Below are 15887 nucleotides of genomic sequence, written 5' to 3'. Positions count from 1 at the left end.
GCCCTGCACACACACCTGTACACACACATTCATCTGCACACACTGCTCCTAACACAGGTATCGCGGGGCCCAGATCCAGCCCTGCACACACACCTCCACAAACCGTTTGTAGCACAGGTACTGCAGGGTCCCTAGGTGTTGCTGGTTGATGACGTTGGAGCACAGGGCTGAAAGAGAGGGCAGGACTCAGCGCCAGGGACCTCGAGAAGTCGAGTGGGGTGCTCCGCCACCCAGCCTCTCTGGCTTCCGAGGAGTGGGGTGGTGGTGGAGTGGGGAGAGAGGAAGGGGTCGGGGGCCTCTCAGCCAATAGCCGGAGAGCAGATCATGCCCTCCCCTGTGCAAGGCCCCCAGAGCCCTCTTCCTGCCCTCTGAAGGAGCCTCTGCCCCAGCCTACCCTTGCACACTGCACCCCAAACCCATAGGCCCACAAGCATGCTTCCCTGGGAGGGTTACCTCTCTGCGGGTCTCGCCTCCCTCAGGAGATTGCCACCTCCCTGGAAGGGGGTCCCCTCCCTGGGGATCTTGGCTGTCTTGGGGTCTTGTCTCCCTGGGGGATCGCCTCCCTGGGGGTCTGGGCTGTCTTGGGGTCTCGCCTCCCTGGGGGGATAGCCTCCCTAGGGGTCTTGGCTGTCTTGGGGTCTTGCCTCCCGGGGGGGCCACCTCCCTGGGGTCTCACAGAGCTGCCTGCTCAGCTGAAAACCCCCCACCCGGGTGTCCCAGGCTGGTCCTCCTGGGAGCCCCAGTCTCCCCTCTCCAGCAGCCCTGCCCTCCCAGCCTTCCCGCCTTTTCTCCGGGCATGGCGCTTCCTGCCATTGTGCTGTGCTGGCTTGGAGTCTGCTTCCTGGCTCTCGCCACTGGAATGTGGTTCCTAGAGCAGGGACCCGACCTTGCCGGCCCAGCGTGTCACAGCGGCCACAAGCCGACGCTCCTTCCCACGACCTCGTTTCCATAGTTCATTTAACGGCCGGGGCAAGCAGCCCTGCCGCCCGCGTTGCTCTGACCCCCGTGGCCCCTGCCGGCTGGCCAAGCCTCAGTCGGATGCTGACCACACTGAACCAGCCTGCCCACTGAGCGGCCGAGACCTTCAGCCCCGAGGCTCCTCCAGCAGGGGCCTGGCCGCCCTTCCCTCACCAGTAGGGTCAGCATGACCCCTGCATGCCTGGCGGGGTGCCCTGGTCAGCATCTCCACTTCCAGCCCCATCCATGTGGGCACCCGGGGCCGGTGCGGGTCAGCCAGCAATGCGCCCCAATCAGGAGTTCTTGGTCATGAGGGCGTGAGCTGCAGCAGCTCCCTAGGTCCCCCAGATGGGGACGAGGTGCCTGCCTTCCTCCTGGGGCCACCTGCATGGAAGCCGGGCGCCGGCTCCAGACACCCGGCCTTTAGCCCGCTCTGGGACCACTGTGGGCAGTGTGGGAACAAAGCCGATACACATTTTCTGAGGAAGGAATGGGTGACCAAGGGCCCAGGGCCCAGGGCGCAGGCAGAACAAGGCAGTCGATGTGTTTTGCGAAGCTGCTCTCTCTCGGCCCAGCAGACGCACACCCACCCAACCTCTCCCACACGCATGCAGTTTTGCCAGCAGGGCAGACTGCGTCCCGGCCTCTGCACACGGCTTCTCGGAGACAGAGGCCTTTGGACCGTAGCTGCACAGACTGCTACCCGATCAAACGTTCCTCTCACTGTCTGGGAAGCAACTCTCCAAGGGGAAGGACACCAACGGCCGGGCCCACCCACCTGAGCACGTGCTCCAGGACCTGAACACGAGCTGAAAATGAGACATTTCACAGAGTCTGGAAATTAAGAAACATGTTTCTAATTAGCGAATGTGTAAAAGAGAAAAAATCATCATAGAAATTAGAAAATACCTTGAACAGAACAATAATAGAAAATAATATATACGGGAACTTGTTTAAATATTTAAAAAGAAAGAGGGTTCAGAATGAATGAGTGAAGCCCAAGTCTCAAGAAGCTAGGGGAAAATGAGAAAAATAAACGCAAAGTGGAAGGAATGAAATCATGAACACAGGGCGTGGGAGGCACACAACGGAGAGGACCAACAAGGGCAAAAGCCCGTTCTTTGAAACAACCGATCAAATGGACAAACTTCTCGTGAGATTGATGGGGGCGGGGGTGAGAGCCAAATAACCGATATCAAGAATGCCACAGAGGTTTGAAAGACAACAGGACACTGTGAACAGCCCGTGACAATAAGCTTGAAAATGTAAATGAAATAGGTAAAGTCCTAGGAAAACAATTGACCGAGATGGAATCAGTGGTCAAATATTTTCACAAGGAAAACTCGAGGCTCGCACGCAACTTCTACCAAACTTTCAAGGAAGAAATAACCGCAGCGTGAGGCAAACGCTCGCAGAGGAGAGAAAAGGGGGGAGCTTCCCGTTCAGCTTGACCTGGGCACAACAGACACACACATTTCAGGGAAGTCTGAGTCCAAGTTCAGTTGTGAACACAGATGCAAAAAAAAAGTTGGCAAACCAAATCTGGAAACATATATAAGTAGGACAACGCACAACGACCAGGACGGGGTCATCACAGAATCGGCCACTACTGTCACCCACCAGATGGGCAGACAGAGGGGAAAACGCACACCATTCTCTCCACAGACGCAGAAAGAGGACTTGATAAAATTTAACATCCATTCCTGACAAACACTCTCAAACGACAGGAATCGAATCTAATTTTCATCATCTAATAAAGTCATGAAGTCCAGCACTTGTCTGTCAGTGTGTCACACTGTGGTGACCTGTATGTTGCTGGAAGTTATGCCACCAGTATTTCAAACACCAGCAGGGTCACCCACGGTGGACAGGTTTCAGCAGAGCTTCCAGACTAAGAGAGACCAGGAAGAAAGGCCTGGCGATCGACTTTAGAAAACTGGACAGTGAAAACCCTATGGACAGTAGCAGAACATTGCTCAGTCTAGTCTTGGAAGATGAGCCACCTAGGCTGGAAGGCACTGCAAACACACAGTGGCTGCAACAACAGACGCGAGCACAGCACTGATGGTAAAGGTGGGGCAGGGCTGGGCAGCTTCTGGCTCTGCTGTGCACGGGGTGGCCGTAAGTCAGAGCTGACTCAACGGCAACTAGGAATAAAGTGAAGCTACCAAACACTGTCAGTGCAGCGTTCCCTTTGAGATGAGGCAGAGGGGATAAGCATGCCCATGATCACCATTTCCATTCCTACGCTGGCCTCCAGGTCCTGGACAATGTAGTACAGAAAGAAGAAGAAATCATAAGCAAAAGGAACAGAAAGTCAGAAATGAAGCTGTTGGGATTTGAGGGTGCTTTGCTTGTGTACACAGGAAATTTACAGGAATCTTTAGAGAAATTATCACTGCTGATGAGAGAGCTTGGCAAAGAACCTGGAATCAAAATCAGTATACAGAAATCAGCTGGATTTCTACGTAGCAGCAAGTTAGAGAGTAGAACTTAAATATAAATAGCATTTTCAAATAATATAAAATGTAAAATTTAAACAAAAATCTAGCAGAAGATGTCTAAGTCCTCTGTAGAAGAAAATATACAACTTTATTGAGAGATATTAAAGTTGTCAAGGATTTCATTTTGCTTGGATCCACAATCAACACCCATGGAAGCAGCAGTCAAGAAATCAAACGACCTATCACATTGGGCAAATCTGCTGCAAAAGACCTCTTTAAAGTGTGGAAAAGCAAAGATGTCACCTTAAAGACTAAGGTGTGCCTGACCCAAGCCATGGTATTTTCAATTGCATCATATGCATGCAAAAGCTGGACAATGAATAAATAAGACCGAAGAAGAACTAATGCCTTTGAATTGTGGCGTTGGTGAAGAATACCGAATATACCGTGAACTGCCAAAAGAATGAACAAATCTGTCTTGGAAGAAGTACAGCCAGAATGCTCCTTAGAAGCAAGGATGGCGAGACTATATCTTACATACTTTGGACATATTGTCAGGAGGGATCAGTCCCTGGAGAAGGACATCATGCTTGGTAAAGTGCAGGGTCAGGGAAAAAAAGGAAGAGCCTCAACGAGATGGACTGACACAGTGGCTGCAACAATGGGCTCAAGTGTAACAATTGTGAGCATGGCGCAGGACCGGGCAGGGTTTCGTTCTGTGGTGCACGGGGTCGTTTTGAGTCGGAACTGACTTGATGACACCTAACACCAACAACACAGAAACAAAGGGAGATGTAAGGCATCAATATCATAAAGACGCCAGTGCTCCTCAAACTGGCCTATCCATTCAGGGCAATCCCATTAAGACGCCAGTGTTCCTCAAACTGGCCTATCCATTCAAGGCAATCCCAAACAAATCCAGTAGGTTTTCTTCCTGTAAAACTTGACCAACTGGTTCCAAAATTTAGAGGATATACAACAGGCCAAGAACAGCCAAGACAGCCTTCCCAGAATAAAAGGAGGTGAAGGAACTCGCACTCTATGATCCTGGAACTCATCACTGGGTGGTGGGAACCTGGCAGTGGAATCACGGCGGCGGGGGTGGCAGGGACTGTGGCAGCAGGAACAGGCTGGCTGATGGGCCCACTGGAGAGGCCAGAAATGGATCTCAGCACTGGGGAAAAGGGGACGCAGGACAGTGGTGGGGGTGGGGCGACTGGGGGCCACATGCCGGGCCGGCTGGGAACACGGGTGGGAAATGGAATTGGGTATCTACACCAGTCAACAGCAGGCACCTGGGGCCCCAGGGGAGACCCTGATGATAAAGCTGTTGGAGGACCACACAAAACTGTGTCCTCGTGACCTTGGAGCAGGGAGATTCCTTCAACTAGACCCAGAATGCACCTGCTGCGAAGGAGGAGACGCACACATGAGCAAGTCTGGAAACTCAGACCTCTGACCATCAGAAGAGACCCCAGGTGGCACAAAGACAGGCAAGCGACAAGGTGTCTGGGTGGCTGTCAGAGCTCACGCCAGTCTGTAATACAGGCAGACCAGCAGGGCCCTGCCAACCCCATCAGGTCAAGACCCCAGGATGCCAGGCCAAGGTGCGGAGGAGCCAGGAGGCAGGACAGGAGGACAGGAGAGGACAGAGACGAAGGTTGGTACCGACGTTGATGCCCAGCCTCCGGGAGCAGCCCTGGGAGGGCAGAGGGGCTCCCAGTCCCCAGCATTCGGCGAGTGATGGGGAGCCCAGGGCCGAGAGCAGCTGAAGCAGGAACCCCCGGGGGCCCAGACGATGTCTCCCTGGTTGGAGCTGGCAGGGAGGGGTGTGAAGGGCTTGGCCGATCAGGTCCCTGCCCGCCAAGGTGCACAGACCCCACCTGGCACCCGCTGCCCCAGCCTGGTGAGGGGCGGGGCGGGGCGGGGTGCTGGCTCACCGGGGTCCATGCCACATCGTCCCAGCAGCCGCAGCACCTGTCTGCTCAGCGGTTTTGGGCTCAGCTTCTCCAGCCTGGTGGCCGTCAGCATCGGGAACCTCCTACGGGAGAGAGCGCGGCTGTCTGTCACGGTCTCTTTCTCTGTTAATGTGTTATTTTAGTGTGGTAAAATACATACGACAAAACATTTCCCATTTCAGCCATTTGTACAGGTACAGTTCGGTGACGTTGATTACATTCGCCTTGTTGTGTGACCACCACCACCATCTCTTTCCAGATTGTTTCATCAACGAGAACAGCTCAATGCCCCCTAAGCACTAAGTCCTGGCCACCTCCCTCCTGCTTGCCCCTGATCACCACAAATAAACTTTCAGATCTACAGAATGGCCTCTTCTAGATATTTCATATCAGTGGGACCATACAACATTTGCCTTTTGTGTCTGACTTACTTCAGTCAGCATAATGTTTCAAGATTCACCCATGTCATATAGCATGTATCGGGGACTCCATTCCTCCTTATGGCTGAGTAATACTCCATTGCATGGCTAGACCACATTTTTTATCCATCATCTGTTGATGGACACTTAGGTTGTTTCCACCTCTTGGCTATTGTGAATAATGCTGCAATAAACATGGGTGTACAAGGATCTGTTTGTATTCCTGCTTTAAACCATTTTGGGTATATACCTAGGAGAGGAACGGCTGGGTCATCTGCTCATTCTGTTTCACTTTTTGAGGGGCCACCAAACTGTTTTCCACAAAAGCTGCACCATTTTACAATCCCTCCAACAATGAATGAGAGTTCCAATTTCTTCATATCATCACCAACACTTGTAGTTTTCCATCTTTCTCGTAATAGTCATACTATCGTTGTTACATGCCATCCAGTCAGTTCCAACTCATAGCAACCCTACGTACAACAGAACGGAACACTGCCCGGTGCTGCGCCATCCTCACAATTGTTTCTATGTTTGAGCCCACTGTTACAGCCACTGTGTCAATCCACCTTGTTGAGGGTCTTCCTCTTTTTTGCTGACCCTCTACTTTAACAAGTATGATGTCCTCCAGGCACTAGTTCCTCCTGATAACATGTCCAAAGTACATAAGACGAGGTCTCCCCATCCTCCCGTCTAAAGAGCATTCTGGCTCTACTTCTTCCAGGGCAGATTTGTTCGTTCTTCTGGCAGTCCACAGTATAGTCAATATTTTTCACCAACACCACAATTCAAAGGCATCAATTCTTCTTTGGTCTTCCTAACTCATTGTCCAGCTTTCAAATGCATATTAGGCGACTGAAAACACCATGGCTTGGGTCAGGCACACTTTAGTCCTTAACGTGAGATCTTTGCTTTTTAGCACTTTAAAGAGATCTTCTGCAGCAAATTTGCCCAATACAATGCATCGTTTGATTTCCTGACTGCTGCTTCCATGGGTGTTGATTGTGGATCCACGTAAAATGAAATCCTTGACAACTTCAATATTTTCTCCTTTTATCATGATGTTCCTTAGTCGTCCAGTTGTGAGGATTTTTGTTTTCTTTACGTTGAGGTGTAATCCATACTGAAGGCTGTGGTCTTTGATCTTCCTCAGTAAGTGCTTCAAGTCCTCTTCACCTTCAGCAAGCAAGGTCCCGTCATCTGCATATTGCAGGTCGTTAATGAGTCTTCCTCCAATCCTGATGCCGTGTTCTTCTTCATACAGTCCAGCTTCTCGGATTATTTGCTCAGTATACAGATTGAATAAGCATGGTGAAAGGATACAACCCCAACGCACACCTTTCTAGACTTTAAACCACACAGTATCCTCTTGTTCTGATCCACACAATTTGTTATGATCCACACAATAGAATGCCTTTGCATAGTCAATAACAAACAGGTTAACATCTTTCTGGCGTTCTCTGCTTTCAGCCAGGATCCATCTGACATCAGCAATGATACCCCTCCTTCCCCGTCCTCTTCAGAATCTGGCTTGAATTTCTGGCAGTTCCCTATCGATGTACTGCTGCAACCACTTTTGAATGATCTTCAGCAAAATTTTACTTGTGTGTGATATTAATGACACTGTTTGATAATTTCTGCATTCTGCTGGATCACCTTTCTTTGGAATGGGCACAAATATGGATCTCTTCCAGTCAGTTGGCCAGGTAGCTGTCTTCCAAATTTCTTGGCATAGATGAGCGAGCACTTCCAGTGCTGCATCCGTTTGTTGAAACATCTCAGTTGATATTCCATCAATTCCTGGAGCCCTGTTTTTCACCAATGGCTTCAGTCCAGATTGGACTTCTTCCTTCAGTGCCATTGCTTCTTGATCATATACTACCTCCTGAAATGGTTGAACGTCGACCAATTCTTTTTGTTACAGACTCTGTGAATTCCTTCCATCTTTTTTGGATGCTTCCTGCATTGTTTAATATTTTTTCTGTAGAATCCTTCAATATTGCAATTCCAGGCTTGAATTACTTCTTCAGTTCTTTCAGCTTTAGAAATGCCGAGTGTGTTCTTCCCTTTTGGTTTTCTATCTCCAGGTCTTTGCACATATCATTATAATACTTTACTTTGTCTTCTCGAACTGCCCTTCGAAATTTTCTGTACAGCTCTTTTACATCATCATTGCTTCTGTTCACTTTAGCTACTCGATGTACAAGAGCAAGTTTCAGAGTCTCTTCTGACATCCATTTTGGTCTTTTGTTTCCTTCCTGTCTTTTTAATGACCTCTTGCTTTCTTCATGTATGAAGTCCTTGATGTCATTCCACAACTCATGTGGTCTTTGGTCATTAGTGTTCAAAGCGTCAAATCTATTCTTGAGATGATCTCTAAATTCAGGTGGGATATACTCAAGTTCGTACTTTGGCTCTTGTGGACTTGTTCTAATTTTCTTCAGTTTCAACCTGAACTTGCATAGGAGCAACTGATGGTCTGTTCCACAGTCGGCCCCTGGCCTTGTTCTGACTGATGATATTGAGCCTTTTCATCATCTGTCTCCACAGACGTAGTGGCTTTGATTCCTGTGTATTCCATCTGGCGAGGTCCATATGTGTAGTCTCCATTTATGTTGTTGAAAAAAGGTATTTGCAATGAAGAAGTTGTTGGTCTTGCAAAATTCTATCATTCAATCTCCAACATAATTTCTATCACCAAGACCATATTTCCCAACTACCAATCCTTCTTCGTTTCCAACTTTTGCATCCCTATCGCCAGTAATTATCAGTGCATCTTGTGTGCACATTTGATCAATTTCAGACTGCAGAAGTTAGTAAAAATCTTCAGTTTCTTCATCTTTGGCCTTAGTGGTTGGTGCATAAATCTGAATAATAGTTATATTAACTGGACTTTCTTGTAGGTGTATGTATACTATCCTATCACTTGACAGCATTGTACTTCAGGATAGGTCTTGAAATGCTCTCTTTGACGATGAACACGATGCCATTCCTCTTCAATTTGTCATTCCAGCATAGTAGACACATGATTGATTCAAAGTGGCTAATACCAGTGCATTTCAGCTCACTTATGCCTAGGATATTGACGTTTATGTGTTCCATTTCATTTTTGACGACTTCCAATTTTCCCTGCATATGAGGCGATTGAAAATACCATGGCTTGCCTGAACCCAGAAGATCTAGATGGTGTCCGGATACCACCATTGACAGCTCTGACAGGGATCACAATACAGGGTCCCGGACAGAGTGGGAGAGATATGTAGAACAAAATTCAAATTCACAAAAAAAAAGATCAGACTTATTGGTCTGACAGAGACTGGAGGAACCCCCGAGACTATGGCCCTCGGATACACTGCTAACTCAGGAACTGAAGCCACTCCCGAGGTCCACTTTTCAGCCAAAGATTAGACAGGCCTATAAAATAAACAATAGCACAAGTGAGGAACATACTTCTTAGCTCAATCTAATATACAAGACCAAATGGGCAGCAGCAGCCCAAAAGCAAAGACGAGAAGGCAGGAAGGGACAGGAAAACTGGACGAACGGAACTGGGGAACCTGGGGTGTAAAGAGAAAGGGAGAGAGTGCTGACACATTGCAGGGATTGCAACCAATGTCACAAAATAATCTGTGTATAAACTTTTGAATGAGAAACTAATTTGGGCTGTAAACTTTCACCTAATGCACTATAAAATTAAATATATATATACACATATAAAGAAAATACCATGGCTTGGGCCAGGCACAGCTTATTCTTCAAAGGGACATCTTTGCTTTTTAACACTGTAAAGAGGTCTTTTGCAGCAGATTTGTTCAATGCAATATGTCATTTGACTTCTTGTGATCTCGATTATTCTGTTTTAGATATTTCGTACTGACATCTTACCATGCAATGCGCTCCACCCTCATCCTCCCAAAATAATCATTCCAAAGTTCTCAGTTTAGTGATGACATTCTCAGCCCCACCCACAGCCTGGTCCAGGGTCCCCAGAGGGTCAGGGAAGGGACTGGGGTCTGACTTCACCTCATAAAGCCCTCCCCAAGATCCTGTTTCCAGCCCTGCCACAGAGTAATAGCCTTTATCAGATTAAGGAAGTTCCCTTCTATTTGTAGATTACTGAAAGCTTTAATCATAAATAAATGAATTTTATGAAGTGTTTTTTTCTACATCTACTGGGATGATTATATAGCTTTTGTTATTATTTTCTGTCAATATGGTAGATTAAAATGATTGATCTTTGAATATTAAATCAACATTGTATTTCTGAAATAAATTTTACTTGATCATGGTGTATTAACCTTTTAATATATTAATTGATTTGTTTGTTAATATTTTGCCTAGTATTTCTGCATTTATGTTCATGAGACATATTGGAATTGAACTTTCCTTTATCCTAAAGTCTTTTTCAAGTTTTGGTTATCAAGGCTAAAGCTGGCCAAATAAAACAAGTTGGGATGTGTTCCTTCTTTTTATATTTTCTGGAAGAGTTTGTGTAAGATTGGTATAATTTCTTCCTTAAATGTTTGAAAGAATTCACCAGTGAAGCAACCTGGGCCTAAAGTCTCTTTGTGGTAAAAATTTAAACTATGAGTTCAATTTATTTAATAGGACTACTTAAATCTTCTATTTTTTTCTAGTAACAGTTTTGGTAAATCGTGTTTTTCAAGGATTTGGACTATTTCATTTAAATTGTCAAATATATTTGCATCAACTTGTAGATGACATCCTCTTATTACCATCTTAAGGTCAGTAGGATCTGTAGTGATGCCCCCTTTTTCATTTGTGATAATGAAATGATTTTTATTTTATCTCTTCCTTTCTTAACATCCCTTGATGACCTGGGCCTGAATCAATTACTGTATTGGGGATTGTAAAACCTTATCTTTTAATTCTATCATACCTTATTTATTTACTAGCTGGTATACACTGTAAAGAAGAACTTTCCCTCCTCATCTCCCATGAGCATCACTACCAACTCATGGATTTTTTTAAATTCAAGTATTCTGCTGCACTACCATCATTCCTCCTGATTCTTGGTCATTTCTCCAAAGAGCCTTCATTCCTTTTAGTGGAGAATGGTATTTAGAAACCAAGATCTAGGTGTTGGGCACGCTTATGGCTATGGGGTGTCATTATTTCTAGGCTTTTTTAGCACATAGAGCTAGAAGTTTTTTAAAAAATCATTAATTTAAATGAATATCTCCAAGTAAATCTGACATCGCAGGGTCTTCCTCACCCTCCCACTTTCCATACATATATTTCTCCTCTTCACAGTGGGAACCGCGGTCCCTAACCCCATTAATAAACCCACTTGTTTGCGCTCTATTTTTTAACACATAATAAAAGTAACAACAACTAACACAACTGTACGCTCACTACGTGCCGGACCTGGCGCCTGCCTCAGATCCTGTAAAGTCACAAGACCTCTGTGAGGCAGGGAGAATCAGCCCCATTGTAGAGATGAGGACGCATACTCAGACACTGAGAATGATTGCCCATAGTTCTAGGAGAGGAAGTGCAGAGTAGGGTGAGCCCAGGGAATAAGATGGCTCCAAGGCAGGTATATGGCCATGACTGCTGATGAAGAGGCAACTCAGGGGCCTTCACAGACATCCGAGTGCCACCTCACCTCAGTCACACTGACCAGGTGCGTGGTGGGAAGCTCTTCTCCTCCCAGGTGCTGTGCCTGCATCCACACTCAGGAGACACGTTCATATCTCTCCCCTCACACATGTACACACACTCATGTACACACATTTACACACGCACACATGTGCCCATGCACACATGTACATTCGCACACGCATATCTGCATGCATACACTTATACACATGCATATTCATGCAGTCACATGTACACGCATGCACACACACATGCACGTGCATGCATTCACATGAAAACATGCACAGTCATATACACATGCATGCATACACATACACACACTTGTGCACACACTTACACACATGTACACACACACACACACACACACACGGCCTTTCTGAGTCTATACTGGCTACCTGTTAGCACGCAGCCTTTCCCTGTACTTGCTGGGACACAGTTCACACAGTAGGTTTGTAGAAGTTTATAGATGAATGGATGAATGCACGAACAATTAACGAATGAATAAATGAACGTATACATAGTGTGACTTCCGGCAAGGGAGTTATTTTTGCTCTTCTGTGTAGAAATTGCCTCTTCTCCTCCCAGGAGACAGCTGTGCTCTGGCCTTCCCCAGCCTCCCTGCTCCAAACTGGGGTCCCTCTTTCCATCCTAAACCTAACCTGGCTCCTCCCTGCTCCAAATGGGGGTCCTTCTTTCCATCCTAAACCTAACCTGGCTCCTGTCTCACAGCAGCCCTGTTCAAACCCTAGGAACCTCTTGAGGTGAGGATGCTGGACCATGTGTGAGCCTGTCTGTCATGGATTGAATTGTGTCCCCCCAAAACTGTGTGTATCAATTTGGCTGGGCCATGATTGCCGGGATTGTGTGATTGTCCACCATTTTGTCATCTGATGTGATTTTCCTGTGTGTTGTAAACCCTGCCTCTATGATGTTAATGAGGGGGGATGGGCGGTAGTTGTGTTGATGAAATGAGGGGGAGATGGACAGGTAGTTGTGCTGATGAGGCAGGACTCAATCTACAGGATTGGATTGTGTCTTGAGCTGGTTTCTTTTGGGATATAAAAAAGATATAAAAGAAGCAAGCGGAGAGACAGGACCCTTATATCACCAAGACAGCAGTGATGGGAGCAGAGCGCATCCTCTGGACCTGGGGTTCCTGCGCAGAGAAGCTCCTAATCCAGGGGAAGATTGATGAGAAGGAACTTCCTCCAGAGCCAACACAGACAGAGAGCCTTCCCCTGGAGCTGATGCCCTGAATTTGGACTTTTAGCCTACTTTACTGTGAGGAAATAAATTTCTCTTTGCTGAAGTCATCCACTTGTGATATTTCTATTATAGCAGCACTAGCTGACTAAGACACTGTCCCATGTGATTGCAACCCCTGATATCCCCTGTCCCTTCCTGGGCTCCCTGTGGGGCTCACCTGGCAACATCTCTGATGTCGAAGCCAGGCTGGCACCAGGAATCCATGAGGACCAGCAGCCTCCTCTGCAGGTCTGGGAAGCCATCCACGTAGCGCTCCACCAGGTTCATCTTGTTCTGGAGGAGCAGCGGGGTGCTCATCTGGAGGGGAGCACACACTCAGGCTGCTGTCCCACAGGCCACTGGCATCTTGGTCTTGCAGCCTTTGCCATGGGGGTCTAGACCCCAGACCCGCTGCTAACCCGAGGAGGGAGCAACCAGAGCACCAGAAGAGAACAGACTGGAGGCCATTCCAGGCAGTCTGTCCTCCACGGGGCAAGGTCAGAGTGTGTCTGCGCACCTCTGTGCGAGCCTCCCATCAACTCACTGTGCCCTATGCTCTGACCCCATGCCCGGCACACGTGTGTGCACACACATCCACATGCATGCATGGGCACACATACACACTTGTGTTCCCTGAGATGACTCATCCGCCTCCAGTGGGGGCGTCTCACCTGGACCACGGCCCTCTGTACCTAGCGGCCCCCCTGCCACTCTGCGGCATCAGGGGAAGGTACAGGGACACCAAGGTGGACTGTGGAGGGAAGCGCAACTCAGGGCTGGTGTGTACTTGACGGGCAGCTTCCCAGGAGAACACTCGCGGCTTCCCCAGTGGACCAGGCAGCCCCACCGCATCCCCTGGCCTTGCCCTCGAAACCCAGCATGCCCTGCTCCCAGCACCCACAACCCACGACATCCAGAGACCTCCCCTCTCCATGTAGTGTGCTCTAGAAACCTGGGTTTTGTCCGAGTTCAAATCTAAACATTTCCATGAGAGAAAACTTACCTTTTCAAGGTCAAGTTCTGGCTGCAGCTTGAGCTTTGTGCTCAGCAGGATGGCCTGGCAAAGACAAAGGATGCGGCTGCTCGAGCGTCGTGATGGGGGCCAGTGGCCCACCCTCCTGCATGGACAGTCAAGAGGGCCCCGAGAGGCCTCAACCTGTTAGACAAGCCCCCCTCTGCTGAGCTAGGCCTCCCCTGAGGAGGGGCAGGTGGGAGGAGACACCCCGCCCACACCATGTCCCCCCAGGATGGGGCGTGGCCAGGACGGTGTTATGCAGCCACCAACACAGAGCGGGCCCAGTGGGCACTGGCCAGGGCCTGCGGACGAGTGTGTGGGAAGCAGGGATGAGAGCAGGGTCACCTGCCACGCCCAGTACCCGCCGGGGCACCTGCTCCTCCCCTACCTGCTCCCGGGGCTGCTGCCCCCCATCCCACCCAGGGTCACAGGGCCCGGCAGCCGAGGGGCCGGGGGCTGTCGACAGGAGGCCTGAGGGCTGAGGGGGCCCCTTCTCAGCGACTGTACCTCCAATGTGCAGAGGGTCTCTGCCTGGCCCCCCTGGGCCCTATGTGTGGGCAAGCAGCTAGAGAAGCGGGGGTAGTCAGTGTGAAGAGTGGACAGAGCTACCTCCAGGATCCTTCCCCACGCCTCAAACAAGCAACAGAGCAAGAGGCTCCCGGGAGACCAGCCACCCGCACTGGGGCAGATGTGCCCCTCACTGGGGGGTCGTAGCACTGAGTAATGGGCCCTGGAACTGGCCCACAGCCCACCTGGGGACATGCCTCGTGGCCGCACGCACGTACACTGTAAGTACTTCCCGTGTGCCAGCTCCATAGGCACAAAAATAACAGGCAGGACCCCACCCCCGCCAGCCACAGGGAGGACCAAAATAGCGGCCTGGGAAAGGTCCCGCCCAGCTTCCACGGAGGGGAGGGGGCCCAGAAGCCCAGCCTTTCCCTGTGGGGCCGCCGACCCAGCGCCTCCACGAGCTGGACCACATCCAGGAACCCAGCCCCAGTCAGTCCCTCCCGGCTGGGCAGCAGGGCTGCACTCATGCCGTCCCACTGGTGGCTCTGGCCTTTCCGGGATCAGACACCCTGAGAAAGCTGCTGGGAGCCAGGGACCCTCACCAGGGAAGAGCCGAGCCCCCATCCCCCGCATCTGTGTCACACGCGAGGACCAGCACCCAAGGCCTTGTCCTCCAGAAGCCCCATGCTGTCTTTGGTGGCCTGGGGCTCCCACTGACCCAGAGCTTCTCTGAGTCCTGAGGCAGCTGGCGTTGGGCAGGGTAGTCGGGAATGGTGGCCTGGAACCCATTCACCACATGGCACCCCAGGCCCCCTCCTCTCTGCCTGCTTGGGCCCCTCAGCGCTGGCCTGCCCCCCCCCCCCCGACCCTGGCCTCCCTCCTGCAGCCCCAAGTCAGGGCCTTGGTCAGCCTTGTCCACGCAGTGGCGCTCAGTGTCCATGCTGCCTGCTGCAGAGGCAGTAGGGGTTGGGGGGACAGGCCGTGCCTGGAGCCACCCCGCCCACCCCACGTGAGGGAGGGTGAGCTTTCGTGGCACCCGCACTCAGCACTGTGAGACTAGGTCCTGGCGGGTGCCCCCAACTCGGTCCTTCTCATCCTCCCCAGTTTCCTTCAGGGCAGAGACCAGCCGGGCCCCACCACTGACCCCCACCCCGAGTCTCTGCAGGGCCAGGCTGCCTGCATGGGGTGGCTCGGGAGGGCCACAGCCCTGCTGCCCGAGGGTGAGGCCCTGGAGTCTACCACCCAGCCCGCCCTGCCCCTCCCCGGGGCTTTGTGTGGCCCATGTCTCCCTGTCACCAGCCTGGCTTGGACTCAGCCTCCAGCCACTGCTCTGTCTGGCCTCTCCCAGAGGAGACAGCAGGCCCAGCTTCCCACGCTGGTCACACAGGGAGGCCAGGCGGGGACCGTGGGCCCGGGAAGGTCGCCTGCCACTGGCCTCAGACTTGGGGGGGCACCTCACAGCAGGAAAGAGCCGCGAACAGGGAGGGTGCTGCGGGGCCAGGCTGGCACGCGGGGCCAGGCTGGCACCCGGGCACCTGCCGCAGACAGGACTGGAGCCCCTGCTTTCGGGAAGACAAGCGAGAAACCCAGGGAAGGCCGGGCTGTGCTGGGTCACCGGCACCAAGGGGCAGCCTCAGGTGCCTGCCCCACCCATCAACAATGGGCGGCCGCACCCCTCACAGCCTGGGGACCCAACGCCCTGACCCTACCCCCCCCC

General features: G+C 50.6%; 1 protein-coding gene across 1 annotated transcript in view; it reads right to left on the bottom strand.

Annotated features, from left to right (window-relative positions):
- EXD3 (exonuclease 3'-5' domain containing 3) overlaps nt 1–15887 on the bottom strand; it is a 52515-nt gene that overhangs the window by 28426 nt on the left and 8202 nt on the right. The window contains exons 4-7 of the mRNA XM_023725482.1: nt 13649–13702; nt 12824–12963; nt 5342–5442; nt 94–167 (exon numbers count right to left, since the gene is read on the bottom strand). Coding sequence (XP_023581250.1) covers nt 94–167; nt 5342–5442; nt 12824–12963; nt 13649–13702 — 369 coding nt within the window. The remainder of the gene's footprint in view (nt 1–93; nt 168–5341; nt 5443–12823; nt 12964–13648; nt 13703–15887) is intronic.

Source organism: Trichechus manatus, unplaced genomic scaffold (genome assembly GCF_000243295.1).
Source record: "Trichechus manatus latirostris isolate Lorelei unplaced genomic scaffold, TriManLat1.0 scaffold00317, whole genome shotgun sequence".
NCBI lineage: Eukaryota > Metazoa > Chordata > Mammalia > Sirenia > Trichechidae > Trichechus > Trichechus manatus.
The sequence above is the reverse complement of the archived record's forward strand: the minus strand, read 5'-3'. Positions and strand labels throughout refer to the sequence as shown.